We start from the raw sequence: 14,646 nt of genomic DNA on the forward strand, positions 1-14,646 counted from the left end.
GAGAGTGCTCATGTGATTAGGATTTAACAGTCAATTAAATAACACCATTCCTAACAAAGAAGCTGGGATTAAGGAAGGGCTCCAAAATGACTCCTTTTCCTTCCCGACTCTGATGCCAGCCTTGGGAATCTCGCTGTTATTGACCCAGATGTTCACTTATAGCCAACAGGAACAAACACAATTGCTTCTGAAATGTCACTGCAGTGGGAATCAGAGGGTCAGGTCTGCCCTCCAAGCAGGCCCTTAGGGAAGTATGTGTAGGAAGCTGTCCTGTGTCTTGGGCTGTACCAAAAGGATTCCAGCCATGTGTTCAGTGCAAGTGACTCCACTGTTGCTGCTCAGCTAATTTCTGATGAGCAGGCAGAGGAAATCCTTTTCAAGATGAGCCATTAGCAGACAGCACAGATGAATGTGGTACTGCTGGCTGGAAAAGGAGCACCCTGAGCTGGGGCTTCCCACACATTTACAAAGAACATGTGGCAGTGCAGTGCTCACACAGTGACCTGAATGAGAAACACACAAAAGCTCTTCCTTCCCAATCTCTTCACCAGGCAGCAGTACCTCCAGCCACATCTCTTCGTGGCTTTTCTTGACATTTCCCCAACACCTGATCACTGAGCATCTCCCACTCCTGTCAGCTGCTCACTTCTTCCTCACCCACTCCTCCTGCCTGAACATGTCCATTGCTCTGCATTTGTCCTGCTTTATCCCTCCTCACAACCAGGCCAGCCAGACATGGAGAATCAACAGATCACTCCAGATGCTCCTGGTTCTGGTGGCATCAGCTCCAGCTTTGTAGCTTCCCTGCTCTTTATCTAACTACCAAGCCACTCTGTCTCTCTTCACACCTCACCTCTTGCTTGCTCCTTTGATCTCTGTTCTTGGCCCTCCATTCTCAGCTGTGAGAGGAGAGGGTTGCATCCAACTGTGAAACATTTCATTCCCTGGTGCAATGCATTTCAAACCAGTGCAGGAGGCAACACAGATCACCGTGTGTCTTTTCCATGCTTTGTGATGCTGCATCTGGGTGGGTTTACAAGCAAGAGGACAGGCTCAGACCACAATGCAATCTATTATCTTTTTTTAATGCAAAGCAGGAAGGAGTTGTTTTTAACAAGCAGTAAACAGACATCTCCCAAAGGCCTGCCTTGTTTTTATTAAGATAGAGTATCTCAAAACAAATGCCTGAGGCAAAACCAGAGCTAGGAGTACCATGGTGTGGTCTCCAGACCTCCTCAAGTTATCTTCATCTGCCAAGGCACAGGGTAGCTCTACAACTACAGCAGTGACACCAAAAGGGTGACAGTGACATAGTGAAGGTGAATTTGTGCCTTCATGCCTCAAGGAGCATGGAGGTGTGAAGAGTCTAATCATAGAATCAAACAGGTTGGAAGAGACCTCCAAGCTCATCCAGTCCAACCTTGCACCCAGTCCTGGCCAATCAGCCAGACCATGGCACTGAGTGTCTCATCCAGGCTTTGCTTGAACACCTCCAGGGACAGTGACTCCACCACCTCCCTGGGCAGCCCATTCCAATGGCAAATCAATCACAAGTCGCAGGAGAGACACTGGCTCTGTGTCCTAATGAAGACATCCTGCATTGCAGTAGGCACTTTGGGTTAGAAAATCAGCTCCCAAAGCTGACATATAAAACCCCTCTACACCTCTGGCACATTGTGCCAACAGACTTTGCTTTACTTATTATTAGTGCCATTTCCCAGCCACCCAAGTGACAGCCAAGCAGTAGTTTGGAGCAGTAATGTGTCCTGCACCTTCTCCCTGAGGCCACACAGACACTCAGAAGCAGCACACCTCCTTCCCCAAACATTTTCCAGGAAGCAGTGGCTTTGGGAAGCTGAGAGATAGAATGGGAGTTGTTGATCAGAGCAAGCAGCTGTAGATCCCTTGAGGGGACGCACAATGCAGACCGGGATGCTGCCTGACAGCTGTTTAAACTGGGTGGATTTGTGAGCTGCTCTGATAACGACTGCTATCTGCAGCTAGAATCAGTTGCCACCCCCTTTGCTGGAATTTCTCTTGAGTTCTGTTCCCAGCTCTGAGCACTTTTGGAGGGTGTTTGGTGTAGCTGTCTTTTGCACATTCGTGAAGACAGGCCTTGAAGCAGCATTGGGCTATGCAAAGCTCAGTCTTCCATGCCATTTGTGACTCCTAGGTCCCAGCTACTGGCACAAGAAATGAGTGACTGACAGCAGAATCCCCAAGGAGCACTGCTTTTTGCCTTTTGGAGTCTCCAAATACCAGAGAAGCATTATCTCAAGCTGCAGAGCATTGTAAATCAGAGCCACTCTTGCCAGTAAATCAACTTTGATGTGATCCTCCCTCTCAGTACCCACCCCCAAAGGAAGATAATCACTCAGGCAATCCTACCCCCATAAATGGTACTGGATTCCAAAAGAGAAAGAAGATACCTGGATAATTTTATTTGGATGCCCAGAAAATTGGCAGTGTAAAATTCCCCTCCTGAATAGAAGATAAAGCCAGGGGTTAAAATAGCACATTAAGACATCTGCCTCTGGCTTGACCCTGCTGAGTTTGCAGAATCAAAGAATCACAGAATATATCTGGTGGGAAGAGCCCCTCAGGCCTTCTTCAAAGCACATATTCCTCGTATTACTGTTCTGTAAAGAGCTCTGCCATCTCACACTGCATCTCCTGAGCACTCTTCAAATGGATTCAAAACTTCCTACTTTTCTCAACCACGTTCATTTTGGAGATGGGTAAATTCTGCTCTAGGATGTAGCAGGCAACAGGTCTTGCTCAGAACAAACATCACTGCCAGAAGTAGAAACTAGGTCTCCTGAGCCTCGGCCCCAGTGCTCTAGTTTAGTTGAATGCCTGTGATGCACACTTCGTCTGGAAGCCTGCCAGGAGCAGCTCAGCAGAAACAAACAGAACTTCCCCCCCTTTTTTATTCTTCCCTTTTCTCTCTCTTTCTCTCTCTCTTTCTTCCTTTTCTTCCTTTCTTTCTTCCTTTCTTTCTTCCTTTCTTTCTTCCTTTCTTTCTTCCTTTCTTTCTTCCTTCCTTTCTTTCTCTCTTTCTTCCTTCCTTTTTCTTTCCTTCTTTCTTTCTGTCTTCCTTCCTTCTTTCTTCCCTTCTTTCTTCCTTCCTACCTTCCTTTCTTCCTTCCTTTCTTTCTTCCTTCCTACCTTCCTTTTTTCCTTCCTTTCTTTCTTCCTTCCTTCCTTTCTTTTTCCTCTCTTTCTCTTTCCCTTCCTTCCTTCCTTCCTTCCTTCCTTCCTTCCTTCCTTCCTTCCTTCCTTCCTTCCTTCCTTCCTTCCTTCCTTCCTTCCTTCCTTCTTCTCTCTCTTTCTTTCTCCCTTTCTCTCTTTCTTTCTCTCTTTCTCTTTCTTACTTTCTCTTTATTTCTCTCTTTCTCTCCCTCTCTCTTTCTTTCTTTCTGCACTAAAAGCAGTGAGAGTTAAGTAACAAAACAACCATGAGCCACAAGATATCTCTTGAATTGCCAGAGTCTGAGACTTTTACATGACTGCATGGAAAGCTCCAGTACATATATGTGTAGGAGACTTTCCTGACTCAAGTTTTCAGGGAGTTGGGGCAGGAAATGAGCACTGGTTCCAGCTCAGGCAAGGAATCACTCTGCTGTCAGGATAGCCTCAAACCAGCTTGAAAAAGAAACCTTGCAGAGATGTGATAAAACTATGTTTTGAAACTAAAAAGATCTGCATCTGGGGCCTTAAAACCAAACCAGGTCTGATACCAATCATTCAGTAGCCAAGATCATAAATGCAAGCTGGTGGCAGTACCACTGACAGGCAGGTACAGGGCCACCTGCCCCGTACCTGCAAAGCCTCCTGTTCCCTAGAGAAGTGCAGTATTTGGGAGAAGGTCAGGAAAAAAAACTGATGAAATTGCTTCACTTCACCCTGAAAGTGTTTGAGCCTGACAGTGCCACACTTGTATCACTTGGCAGGAGTGGGACTGCTGAGACATCAGTTCTCTCCATGATCAAAGACCCAAAGCTGGGTGCTGTTATCTTCTGCAGGAGGATGCAGGCCCTCCAAAGGCAGTGCTGTGGCAAGATGTGCTGTGATTCCAGAGCTATGAGCTCTGCACTGCAATGATTAAGCTCTCTCTCAGGTAATACATTTTGTGGTCTGAAAGCTGCTTCCTTAATCTGCCTTTTGTAGTTCATGTTTTAATCAGCACCATCTGGGATTAGCTTCCTTTTATTTAGTTATTTATTTATCTAGTTGTTTATTTATTTAGGTACAGGCACTTTTAGATCCTCAGATTCTAGTCAGCCTGCCTGGAACTTCTTCCTTCCAAATCTGAGATGTACTGAACTCTGGGCAGGATGGTTCCAGGCAACTGAGAGCAGACACCAGACAGCAGCAAAAGTGACCCATCAGCAGGCACTGAACTTAACTGCAGTGTCAACTCTTTAAGGTCATTATTTCCCCAGCACAGCTGGCTTGTGGGCTGTAGTCATCCATCCAGCCCCTGCACTTGGCTGAGTGATCCAGCACAAATGACTCCATTTTCCCAGGAATGCAGAGGGAGGCTGCTGTGAGCATGGCTCCACTGGCCAGAACAGAAATCAGGCATGTAAATCTCCCCTTTTTTGTTTAAGCCTCAAACTACTCAAAGGGAGAATTAAATCCCCATCCTTTCTAGCCCTCAGAGAAGGGAGAACTGAACTGACTAGGGACAAGCTGCAAGTAATGAACTCTTCCACCTCCCCAGTGCACTACCCAAATTATTTTGAAGGGCTATTTTTACTCAGCCTCAGGCATTTGAAACACTTTGCCTAGAGCATGAACTATCACATTTCCCAGCTCAATGAGCAACCCAAACAGTTATGCCAAACACTTTAAGAGAACATGAAATAAAGCATGTAGTAACTTAGCATTTCTCTCAACCTGACTTACCAGACAGGCACAGCAACTTGTGAGTGGGTGATGGTCTGAGTAACTTCACATCAGCGCATTGCATTTTGCTGTGCATCAGTAGATGGATCAGGCTGCTTCTCAGGACTCTGGCATCTTCTGAAAGCAGTGAGGATTATTGTATTTAGAGGCAGGTAGACGACAGTTTAATTCTCGTGGATATGGCATATTCTAGTGCACAGATTACAACCATGGGATCAAGGAATTGCCTTGTTTGGAAAAGACCTTTAAGACTATTGAGTCAAATCATAAAGGTAGCACTGGAAAGTCCTTGACCAAACCATATCCCTAAGCACTACGTCTGCACAACTCTTAAAATACCTTGAGGAGTGGTGACTTCACCACTACAGGGATGAAGACTCCACCACTACCCTGAGCAGCTTCTTCCAATGCCTGAAAACCCTTTGAGTAAAGAAATTATTGCAAGTATTTGGCCTAAACTTCCCTTGGCACAACTTGAGGCCATTTCCTCTTGTCCTGTCACTTGTTACTTGGTTGAACCAGGGTGAACCTGCCTTCACCTGTGAGCTTTTCCATCTTATTTTCTGTCCTATTAAGGAGGAGCAAGCAAGCAGCTGGGTGAGCACCTGGCAGCCAGCCACGGTCAACCTGCCATAGGGCTGCAAAGATCAGTTGTTTCTCTGCCCCTAAACCGAGTGTCTCAAATCCTCAGCAAAAGAGAATGTATCTGCTGCCTCTCAAAGTCCCAGGCCACTACAAAGAAACCACAGGGCAGGATTCATTAACAGACTAATGCTGCAGAATAATATGCCTGGTTCAGCCTGGCTAAGCTTATTTCACTTATCAGCTATCTTAAAAAGGATCACAAAATCCCAGAATGGTGAGGGTTGGAAGGGACCTCTGAAGACCATCTAGTCCAAACCAATGCTACAGCAGGATCACCCAGAGTAAATCACATAGGAACATAACCAGGTGGGTCTTGAATGCCTCCAGAGAAGACTCCACACCTCTCTGGGAAGATGTTAAAATACCTTTCTTATTATTTATACAAATATATAATGAGAAAGGTTTGGGTTTATATATAAAGCAATCTATATAGAGAAAGGTTTGGCTTTTTATATACATACATATATATATATATATATATAAAGGTTTGGGTTTATATATATATAAAACCAAACCAGCCCCACATTGACCTAATTAATTAACTGTTCTTAATTTTAAAATCTCAGTGCATGCAGTTCCTCCTGAGGATTTAGTTCAGGAGAACTCCTCCTGTCTGATGTCAAAAAATAGTGTATTTCCCAGCAGGAAAAAAAAGCCTAATTAGTTTTCTCTGATTTTCCATGGCTGATTAGCTCAACATCCATATGGGGAAGCCTCCTCCTCCCCTGGGATGCCTCAACAGAAACAGACATCAATGAATTCAGTAAATCAAACCCTTCTTTAACCTGTTCCAAACACTATTTGCAGCAGAGGTGTTTTTATCTCTGTCTGGTGCTGTGACAGCAACCGAACGGAGCAGGAGATGGTTGCTGTCTACAACTACCTGAAGGGACACTCTAGCCAGGTGTGGGGTGGCCTCTTCTGCCAGGCAACCAGCAATAGAACAAGGGAACACAGTCTCAAGCTGTGCCAGGGAAAGTATAGGCTGGATGTTAGGAGGAAGTTCTTCACAGAGAGAGTGATTTCCCATTGGAATGGGCTGCCCAGGGAGGTGGTGGAGTCGCTGTCCCTGGAGGTCTTCAAGAAAAGACTGGATGAGGCATTTAGTGCCATGGTCTGGTTGACTGGATAGGGCTGGGTGCTAGGTTGGACTGGATGAACTTGGAGGTCTCTTCCAACCTGGTTGATTCTATGGGAATAGACAGCTCTCCCTAACATCCAGTTGACAAAGCTGATGCCAGGCCCGGTGTGACATCCCAGCTCAGCCCTCCAGGTAGGCTTTCTGTAGGCAGCAGCAGTGCATGCTTTAGGCAAATAAACCACATCACAGGCAAGCAGTCCCAGCTTCCTTTCTGCAGGGGGCAGTAGTGAGACAGCCTCTGCTCCATACTCCCCTTGGGAGCTTGAGCCAGGAGACAGCGCAGCACTCATGGACACACGAAGATGAAAACCACTCAGGCTTTTTTATCCTCTTCTGAGTCACAGTGCTCCTTTCTGCAGTGAAGCAGGAGTGATGTCAGGGAAGCACGTTGCCTCATCTTCTCCCAGTCTTGGCATCTTTTGCCTCTTTGGCACCTCGCAAGCAGGAGTGATGCTAGCAAAGATGCTAATCTTGTGTCTCCAACAACAGAAGATGTAGTGACCTCCTAACCCTGGATCTCTCGTCACAACAGGCTTAAAGCTGAGATTGACTAAAGCTTTTCAACACCACACAACTCATTAAAAAAAGTTGAGGTTTAAAAGAAAAATTGGTCTTGTGAGACATCTCCAAGCTCCTACCAAAGCCCCTAAGTGCTTTAAGGAGCAGATAGGCTCCGGTCCCAGCAGTAACATTTTGGCCAAAGACACTAAAATAGCCCCAGTTAAATCAGATGTTTTTAGGATGTCACTGCCAAGTCCTTCTAAGTAACAGAAAAGAATTTCACAACTTGGTGCAATGTAACCATGTAAGGGCAACACTGTCCATCTTGTACAGTACAAGTACAGTTCATTCCCTTTCATGGCTCTAGAAGGTCTGAACTATTCCTGTCTCAGGAAAACAAAGAACATTTTACATCACAATATTAGAAAATGCAACTCAAAGTGGATTTTTAAAGGGACATGTGTCCTCCCTCGTTAGGGTTCTGCAGAGATTTGCATCAGTTCTCTGCAGCCTCATTAGTGCAGGTAATGTGAACTCCAGCAAGCCTTCGGCACAGCACTAACCCATTTCCACTTGAACCCCAGGGTTTAGAGTAGGGCACTGTAACATTTCATAAGCTTGTTTTGACAAGCAATTAATTAAAACCTGACATTTTCCACATTTTAACATTCTGAAAAGAACAAACATCAACAACCAGTGCTGCACAGCAAAGGAAGTTCTAAATCACAACAGGTTTTTTGATACTTAATTAGAAGTGTGAATCCAGTAGAGCCATATGCTCATGGAGTTTTGTTACTAATAAATGGAAAGAAGCTTCATCCTTTCCCCCAGGTGTTACAATGTAAGGAATCAAGATAAAATAAGCAGAGGCTGTTAGGAGCAGAAGTAGCAGTTTGGTTGTGACCTGCAAGCTTTTGCATTAAGACTTGTATTCATTTGTGTTTTTCACTTTTGCTGAGCAGTTGTAAGGAACTCCCAGCACACAGGAAACAACACACAACATCAGAACCTATCTTTGGTCACTTCAGAAATCTTGTGTACAAAGAAATCTTTTGTTTTCAGAACACCTCTTGCACAGCTCCCTGAGTCCCTGTAACATAGGTACAACGCTCTGCCCTGGATTCAGCCTCCTGGACTTAACCTTCTTCTTAGCAGAGCTGGCTTCTTTCCAACTTAGTTGATTCTATTCCAATGTCCTACAGAGATCTGAATGAGGACAATTGCAAACATGATCCCACCAGAAGTGAACATGCTATAAACTGAAGATCTCAGGAATTCTTGAGAGTACACAAAAGACATGACCTAAGGACAGCTTGAGAATACCTGGAGATAGTAAGATGCTGGTAAAATGTGGCTGACAAGGGAAATCTTCCACATGAATCATACCATGCTGTATACAGTAGCTACCAAACCCACCTATGACACCGTTTATGTGATGAATACCAAATGACAGATAAACCTGTGTGAAAACCAAATCTACCAACACATAAGCAGGACCTGGAAGACAGGACACAGTATTTTCTTGTATGCATCTTGCCAAACAAAACCCAGAGACACACAACCACTAGAAAAGATGCCATGCTTTAAAGTCCTTGTGTAATTAGAGCCAAATGACAAATCCCTTTTCTCAATAGAGCTGTCCCACGTTAACCAAACTCTTTGTGTCTGCTCCTCTCTGAAAACCCTTCTCCTTTCTTATACCCTTATCTCAGTGCAACCAGCAGGTGCTGCTTGCTCAGAACTTGAGGTTCAGTTTCTGCAGACAGTAATGGAAAATAAAGGCTATGGAAAACTTTTCTAATTTAATACAGTGTTAACACTGCCAGAAGCACCATGACCCAATGAGGTGACATGTTCTTTAGCACAGCTTCAGCCAGCACCTTGAGGTTGTGGTCTCCTTTTCTGGAGACATGTGAAATCTGACTAGATGTGTTGGGTGACCTGTTGTAGGTAATCTTGCTCTGGCAGGGGGTTTGGACTGGATGATCATTCAAGGTCACTTCCAATTCTTACCATTCCGTGATTGTGTGAAAATGTTCCATTACAGATCAAAGAAAAGGAGCTGGGCTACAATTGCAACACTTATTAAACCTGGAAAAGAAAAATGACAGTGAACCAAAGAGTGAAGTGGAAATTCTTCACGTTCAGCTCTGTTAAGAATTCATAATCAGAATCTGTATATTTTTAAAGACGCACATTTCCAAGTATTTTAAGATGAGCTGTAATAAATCCAGTGATGTTTATCACTTCAACAAAAGACACAGCATAACATAGGTTCAAACTGTTTATTTTACATCAGATGTTTCACACAGCACTTTCTTCAGTTAGAAGTTCCTGCAAGAAAATCAAACAAACATTGTTACAAGCTAGTTTTGTTCGACTAAATATTTCTAACCAATTGTTACCAATTGTGTAAGCATTCTATAAATAAAGGGTGTACATTTTTATCCTAAAAAGCAGGATTTGGCAATGGAAGTCAACCCTTTGATAGTTAGAAGATAAGATAAACATACATACTTGGAAACAATCCCATCATTTTTTGCCAGACGCAGAATGGAGTCATCCGATTCCCCCTTTAAAAAACCAAATAGGATTCTGAAGTGACCAAGGAATTGCTGAGACATCAGAAAGAGGCAGCTGCAGCACTTAATGCTCATAGTGAAATGCACAACATCTCACACAGATCTCTGTGTCAAGATTAGAGTTTTCAAAACAAACTGTAAAATGATTTCTTAGCCCTAAAGGATGAAAAAAAGAGTTTGAACCTGATGAAATGCACATTTGAATTAACAAGACGTGTTTCTGGGTGAGCAGACTTCTGATGAACTCTAGGAGCTGTCAGATCATGTGTAACAAATTGAAGTCATGGTAGCAGTATCTTTAATTATTATTATCAGGTTATTTATAATTATAAACAACAAAGGCAGAAATTATTAGCTTGTACAGTCCTAAAAAAAACCCAACCCACTTGCATCCTTCAGTGTTTAAAGACCCAACAAAACACAGATCATTCTACAAGCCCAGGGACTGAAGATAAACCCAGGAAAGGACTTTTCAAACTCAAAGCAATTCTATGCTTCTGGAAGTGAATCTGCTCCACTTTCAGTTCTGCCTTCACTATCTCATAAAATGGTTTAGGTTGGAAGGGATGTCAAAGCTCATCCAGTTCCAACCCCCTGCCATAGGCAGGGACACCTCCCTCTAGAACAGGTCACTCAAGGCCTCATTCAACCTGGCCCTGAACACCTCTGGGGAGGGAGCATCCACAATCTCCCTAAGCAACCTGTTCCAGGGTCTCACCACCCTCACTGTAAAGAACCCTTTCCTAACATCTAGATTGAATCTCCCCTCTTCCAGTTTAAACCCATTACTTCTCGTACTGTCATTACAAGACCTTGTCAACAGTCCCTCCTCACCCTTCCTGTAGGCCCCCTTCAGATACTGGAAGGCCACTAAAAGGTCAGCCTGGAGAAGGCTTTGAGGAGAAGAGCCCCAACTCTTGTAGCCTGTCCTCATGGCAGAGGTGCTCCAGTCCTCTGAGTTATCTTTGTGGCCCTCTTCTGGACTCAACAGAGGAGGAGCTCCACAAAAGCTCTTACACTAGAACAGGCTGAAGGCTCATTGTGTTTTCAGGGGCAAATATAAAATCTGAAAATGGATTCACTGATATAAAAAGGCAGAATTGTTTTGTAGGTGAAGAAATTACTTACCATTCTACGAATTGGTCCACAAATGGCATATGTTTTGAACTGGCCATTTACTCTGCCTGTTACCTTGTCAACCTGTAATTACAAACAAGTTACTCCATAGAGATTCTTACAAAGTTTCAGACTCCTATCATGCTGGCCAAGCATCTAAGGGTAAATATTATTTGTCAAAATACTGCAGACAGCAATTATCTTTTCACATACACAGTTAGTTACATAGTGCAGCTATAAAATTGAATGGAGAGCACATAAAATATGAGAACACACACAAAAGGGTAGCCAGAAGAACCTATTTTGAGTTCTGAAAAAATGGTAAAGTTCAATGTAAAGTTTCCACGTGGATTTTACTGCCTTTGTTATTTTTTTCTTGGTTCTTTTCATTAAGGTATTAGGGGAAAATTGAAGTGAAAATTCCTGTTACAAAGGAAGAAACATGCCCAAGCTGAGGGACACACATAAAGAAAGATCAAAAGTGATATAACAGAAATAATGAAACCAAACAGTGTAGTGAACCCTGCAATACTTTGCGAGTTTTTGAGTTCTACTTGTCTTTGATCTTTTGAAAACAAGCTACAAGGTTCACTGAATGAATTAAACACAGCAAACAAGAAAAGTATTTGCCTTAATATTTAGAGGAAATCTTAAAACAGCATTTAAAAAATGCTTTCTTTGGGCAGATATCACAAGAGGCTCAGTTGTACAAACACACTGGAATTTAGCCTTGTGTCTTCCACTCAGAAAGAAATCAATCAAGCTACATGACTCATAAACTGCAGGAACATTGTGTGCCACATAGGCTAAATAAAGGAGTTTAAATTAACTGGAGCCCACTGGATTAACTGGGATCCTGCAGGAGTCAAGGTCTGCTGTGGTGTTCTCAGCATGTATGTTAAGCTTGGAGAGATTCACAGTAACACTGTCTTAAGGAGACAAAATGAAACAAAAATGAATTCCCTATGGCACAGAAATAAAGCTAAATGTACACCACCAGGTCAGTACAACCAGCATGCCTTGGGGAAAACTCCAAGCTTCTAATACCCCAAGCACTGAGTTAGTAAAATGATAAAGCTGCTCACAGGACATAAAAGCAGTAGTGTCATGTGTTAACAGATACAACTCAAGCAAAATACAGTATATGACATTTCAGTTAAGCAAAGCAGACCAGAAACGGAGTTCTGCTCTGGAAACTGAATCTAACTTGAAGTTTGGACAAATCAGAACAAGCACTGAGAACATCAGCAAGAAAATTTAAACTCAGGGTTCAGGAGAATGAGGAACTGTGCTTTCTTACACACAGGTGGAGGTAAAAGGGATTAGACTCTCTTAGAATCAAGCACTTCTTTCTCCTCCTTTTCTTCAGGACAAGGAATTCTCTAATGTCTAATTCTAAATATCTTGGAGTTAGGAAGTTGTATTTAGTGAAACACTTAAGAAATGGAACAGACTGTACAAAACCTTATGAAGTTCTGTCTAATGAGTTCCATGGGCTGAAAAATAACCAGAGGTAAGATCACAACACACTTCTGTGTTAGAAGGCTCTCAAGCTCTAAGCTTCTATGGCCTCTAGTGAATTATCTGGGGACATGTCATAAGCAGTTAGACTTCTTAACTTCCACCACAAGGCAGAAGAACTTTTATTGTACCTGTTACAAAACTTACCTCAGAAATATTTATCTGAATTGAAGCATGATCCTTAGCACCAATTATTCGGTTGCTGGCAGAGCTAAGGAATAAAATAACAAGATACACTGAAGCAAAAGGAAATGACAAGACAAATCTATGTGCATAAAACAATAACAATTTAAGTTTTCAGTGCTCAGGAAACTAAAATGCACTTTCAAGCACATTTAAAGGAGACTCTGCCCAAAGAAAAGGAGGATGAAGGGAGTGCTTCTTGCTCTAAACCTCCCTTAAAGGAAGCTGGAGACTGGTGCGGACTGGTCTCTCCTAGGCAACAACTAATATGACAAGAGAGATGTCCTCAAGTGAAGTTTAGGTTGGGCGTGAGGAAAAGCTTCCTCCCTGAAAGAGTTGTCAACCCTGAAACAGGTTGCCCAGAGCAGTGGTGAAGTCCCCATCTCTGGTGGGACTGAAAAGCCATGCAGATGTGGCACTGAGCGACAGTTCAGTGGTGCCCTGGCAGTGCAGGATTAACGGTCAGATTCAGTGATTTTAAAGTTCTCTCCCAATTTAAGTAACTAACTCCACGATCTGCCACTATGAGAGCTGTACAACAAGAGACACAGAGAACTCTTATCAACGTTAATTTTTGCTTCACATGTGCTTTACATGAAGCACCTAAAAACACAGAAACAGTAGCAAAGCAGTTTAATAATTTTCTCCAGACACTCAGTGCTACCAAAAAAAATAAACCCAACCAACCCAAACGAAAACCTGCCAACGGAATGGCCTCTGGTCAGTTCACTGCCAAACGCCCGCGTTACCGACCCGCCATCCCCACCGGCTCCCCCTGCCGCTCAAGGGACCCGCTCACCATTTCCGAGGGACGTAGAGGTCCACAAACTCTCCAGCGTCGTTCTGCATCGCGTTCGGTTTGCCGCTAGAGCACAAGCACCGAGCGGTGATACCTAGAAGGACACAGCAAGACTTAACGGGCCAGCCCCACCGGGCCCGGCCTAGGAAGACCGTCCCTACCGCCACCCTCCCGGCAAGCAGGGAGTCTGGGGCACGCCGCTTGCCTCCTCCAGCCTCACGGCAGCCTAGGCATCGTGGAAGGAGCTTCCCCAGCCCCCCCAGAACCCCGCCCGGGGCCGCTGCCTTCACAGCAGCGCCCAGACCGCTCCTACCTCGCGTGCGCCGCGGCGGAAAGGACGGGAGCGCGGCGGAAGCGGAAATACGTCAGAGGACGCGGAGCAGCTTCCGGCGTGCGGCGTGACGTGCGTAGCGCGGGCTGGCTGCTCGGCCCCCGTTAAGCGCTGCTGGCGGCTGCGAGTCGGCTCCGGCGGCTGGGGCGGCCCCGGGCCGGGGGCTGGCTGCTCGGCGCCCGTTAAGCGCTGCTGGCGGCTGCGAGTCGGCTCCGGCGGCTGGGGCGGCCCCGGGCCGGGGGCTGGCTGCTCGGCGCCCGTTAAGCGCTGCTGGCGGCTGCGAGTCGGCTCCGGCGGCTGGGGCGGCCCCGGGCCGGGGGCTGGCTGCTCGGCGCCCGTTAAGCGCTGCCGGCGGCTGCGAGTCGGCTCCAGCGGCTGGAGCGGCCCCGGGCCGGGGACATCGGCTCCAGCGTACCGCGCTGGGCTGGGGGGGAGCTCCTCATCAGCAGGAGGGTTCCATCACCTCCAACTAGGGCTGCTGCTTATTGAAGGAGGGGATAGCCCCATGAGCCTGAGGGAAGAACCGTTTCGGTTGGAAAAGCGCTTTAAGAATATCAAGTCCAACCATTGCTTAGCGCTGGCCAGTCTGGCGCTAAAGTCTGTCCCTCATTATCACATCTCTCTCTTACAGAGGCGAAGATTGAACCAGCTCTGTAGGAGCTTTGGCCATTGTTTGAGAACCTTTTAAGTGAAGAAATTGCTGCTAATATCCAATCCAAATCTCTGGTGCAACATGAGGCCATTTCCTCTCTTATCACTCTATTAGGCAGAAGAGACTGGGTCCAGTCTTGCAGTGTAGCGAGCCAGGTCCCCCCCCCAGCCTCTTTTTCCCCAGGCTGAACAACCCCAAGTCCGTCAGCTGTTTTCCAGCCCCCTCACCAGCTTCATTGCCCTTGTCTGGACATACCTCAACAGC

At 45.2% G+C, this 14,646-nt stretch overlaps 1 protein-coding gene across 1 annotated transcript; it reads right to left on the reverse strand.

Annotated features, from left to right (window-relative positions):
* Positions 1 to 9,469: 9,469 nt before the first annotated feature.
* RPS21 (ribosomal protein S21) lies at positions 9,470 to 13,806 on the reverse strand. The gene is made up of 6 exons (XM_064167767.1): positions 13,713 to 13,806; positions 13,400 to 13,493; positions 12,565 to 12,628; positions 10,909 to 10,980; positions 9,716 to 9,771; positions 9,470 to 9,532 (listed from the first exon to the last, which is right to left on the reverse strand). The coding sequence occupies exons 2-6, from the start codon at positions 13,447 to 13,449 to the stop codon at positions 9,523 to 9,525; spliced, it is 252 nt and encodes an 83-aa protein (XP_064023837.1). The 5' UTR covers positions 13,450 to 13,493; positions 13,713 to 13,806; the 3' UTR covers positions 9,470 to 9,522.
* Positions 13,807 to 14,646: the final 840 nt, after the last annotated feature.

Source organism: Pogoniulus pusillus, chromosome 29, assembly GCF_015220805.1.
Source record: "Pogoniulus pusillus isolate bPogPus1 chromosome 29, bPogPus1.pri, whole genome shotgun sequence".
Lineage (NCBI taxonomy): Eukaryota > Metazoa > Chordata > Aves > Piciformes > Lybiidae > Pogoniulus > Pogoniulus pusillus.

Excerpts from the sequence above, each read along its gene's own strand:
- RPS21 (XM_064167767.1), bottom strand. The coding sequence starts at position 13,449 with ATGCAGAACGACGCTGGAGAGTTTGTGGACCTCTACGTCCCTCGGAAA. Across the intron at positions 10,981-12,564 it reads TTCAGATAAATATTTCTGAG|GTTGACAAGGTAACAGGCAG; the intron begins GTAAGTTTTGTA and ends TTGTAATTACAG. Across the intron at positions 9,772-10,908 it reads GTGGACCAATTCGTAGAATG|GGGGAATCGGATGACTCCAT; the intron begins GTAAGTAATTTC and ends GGTTTTTTAAAG.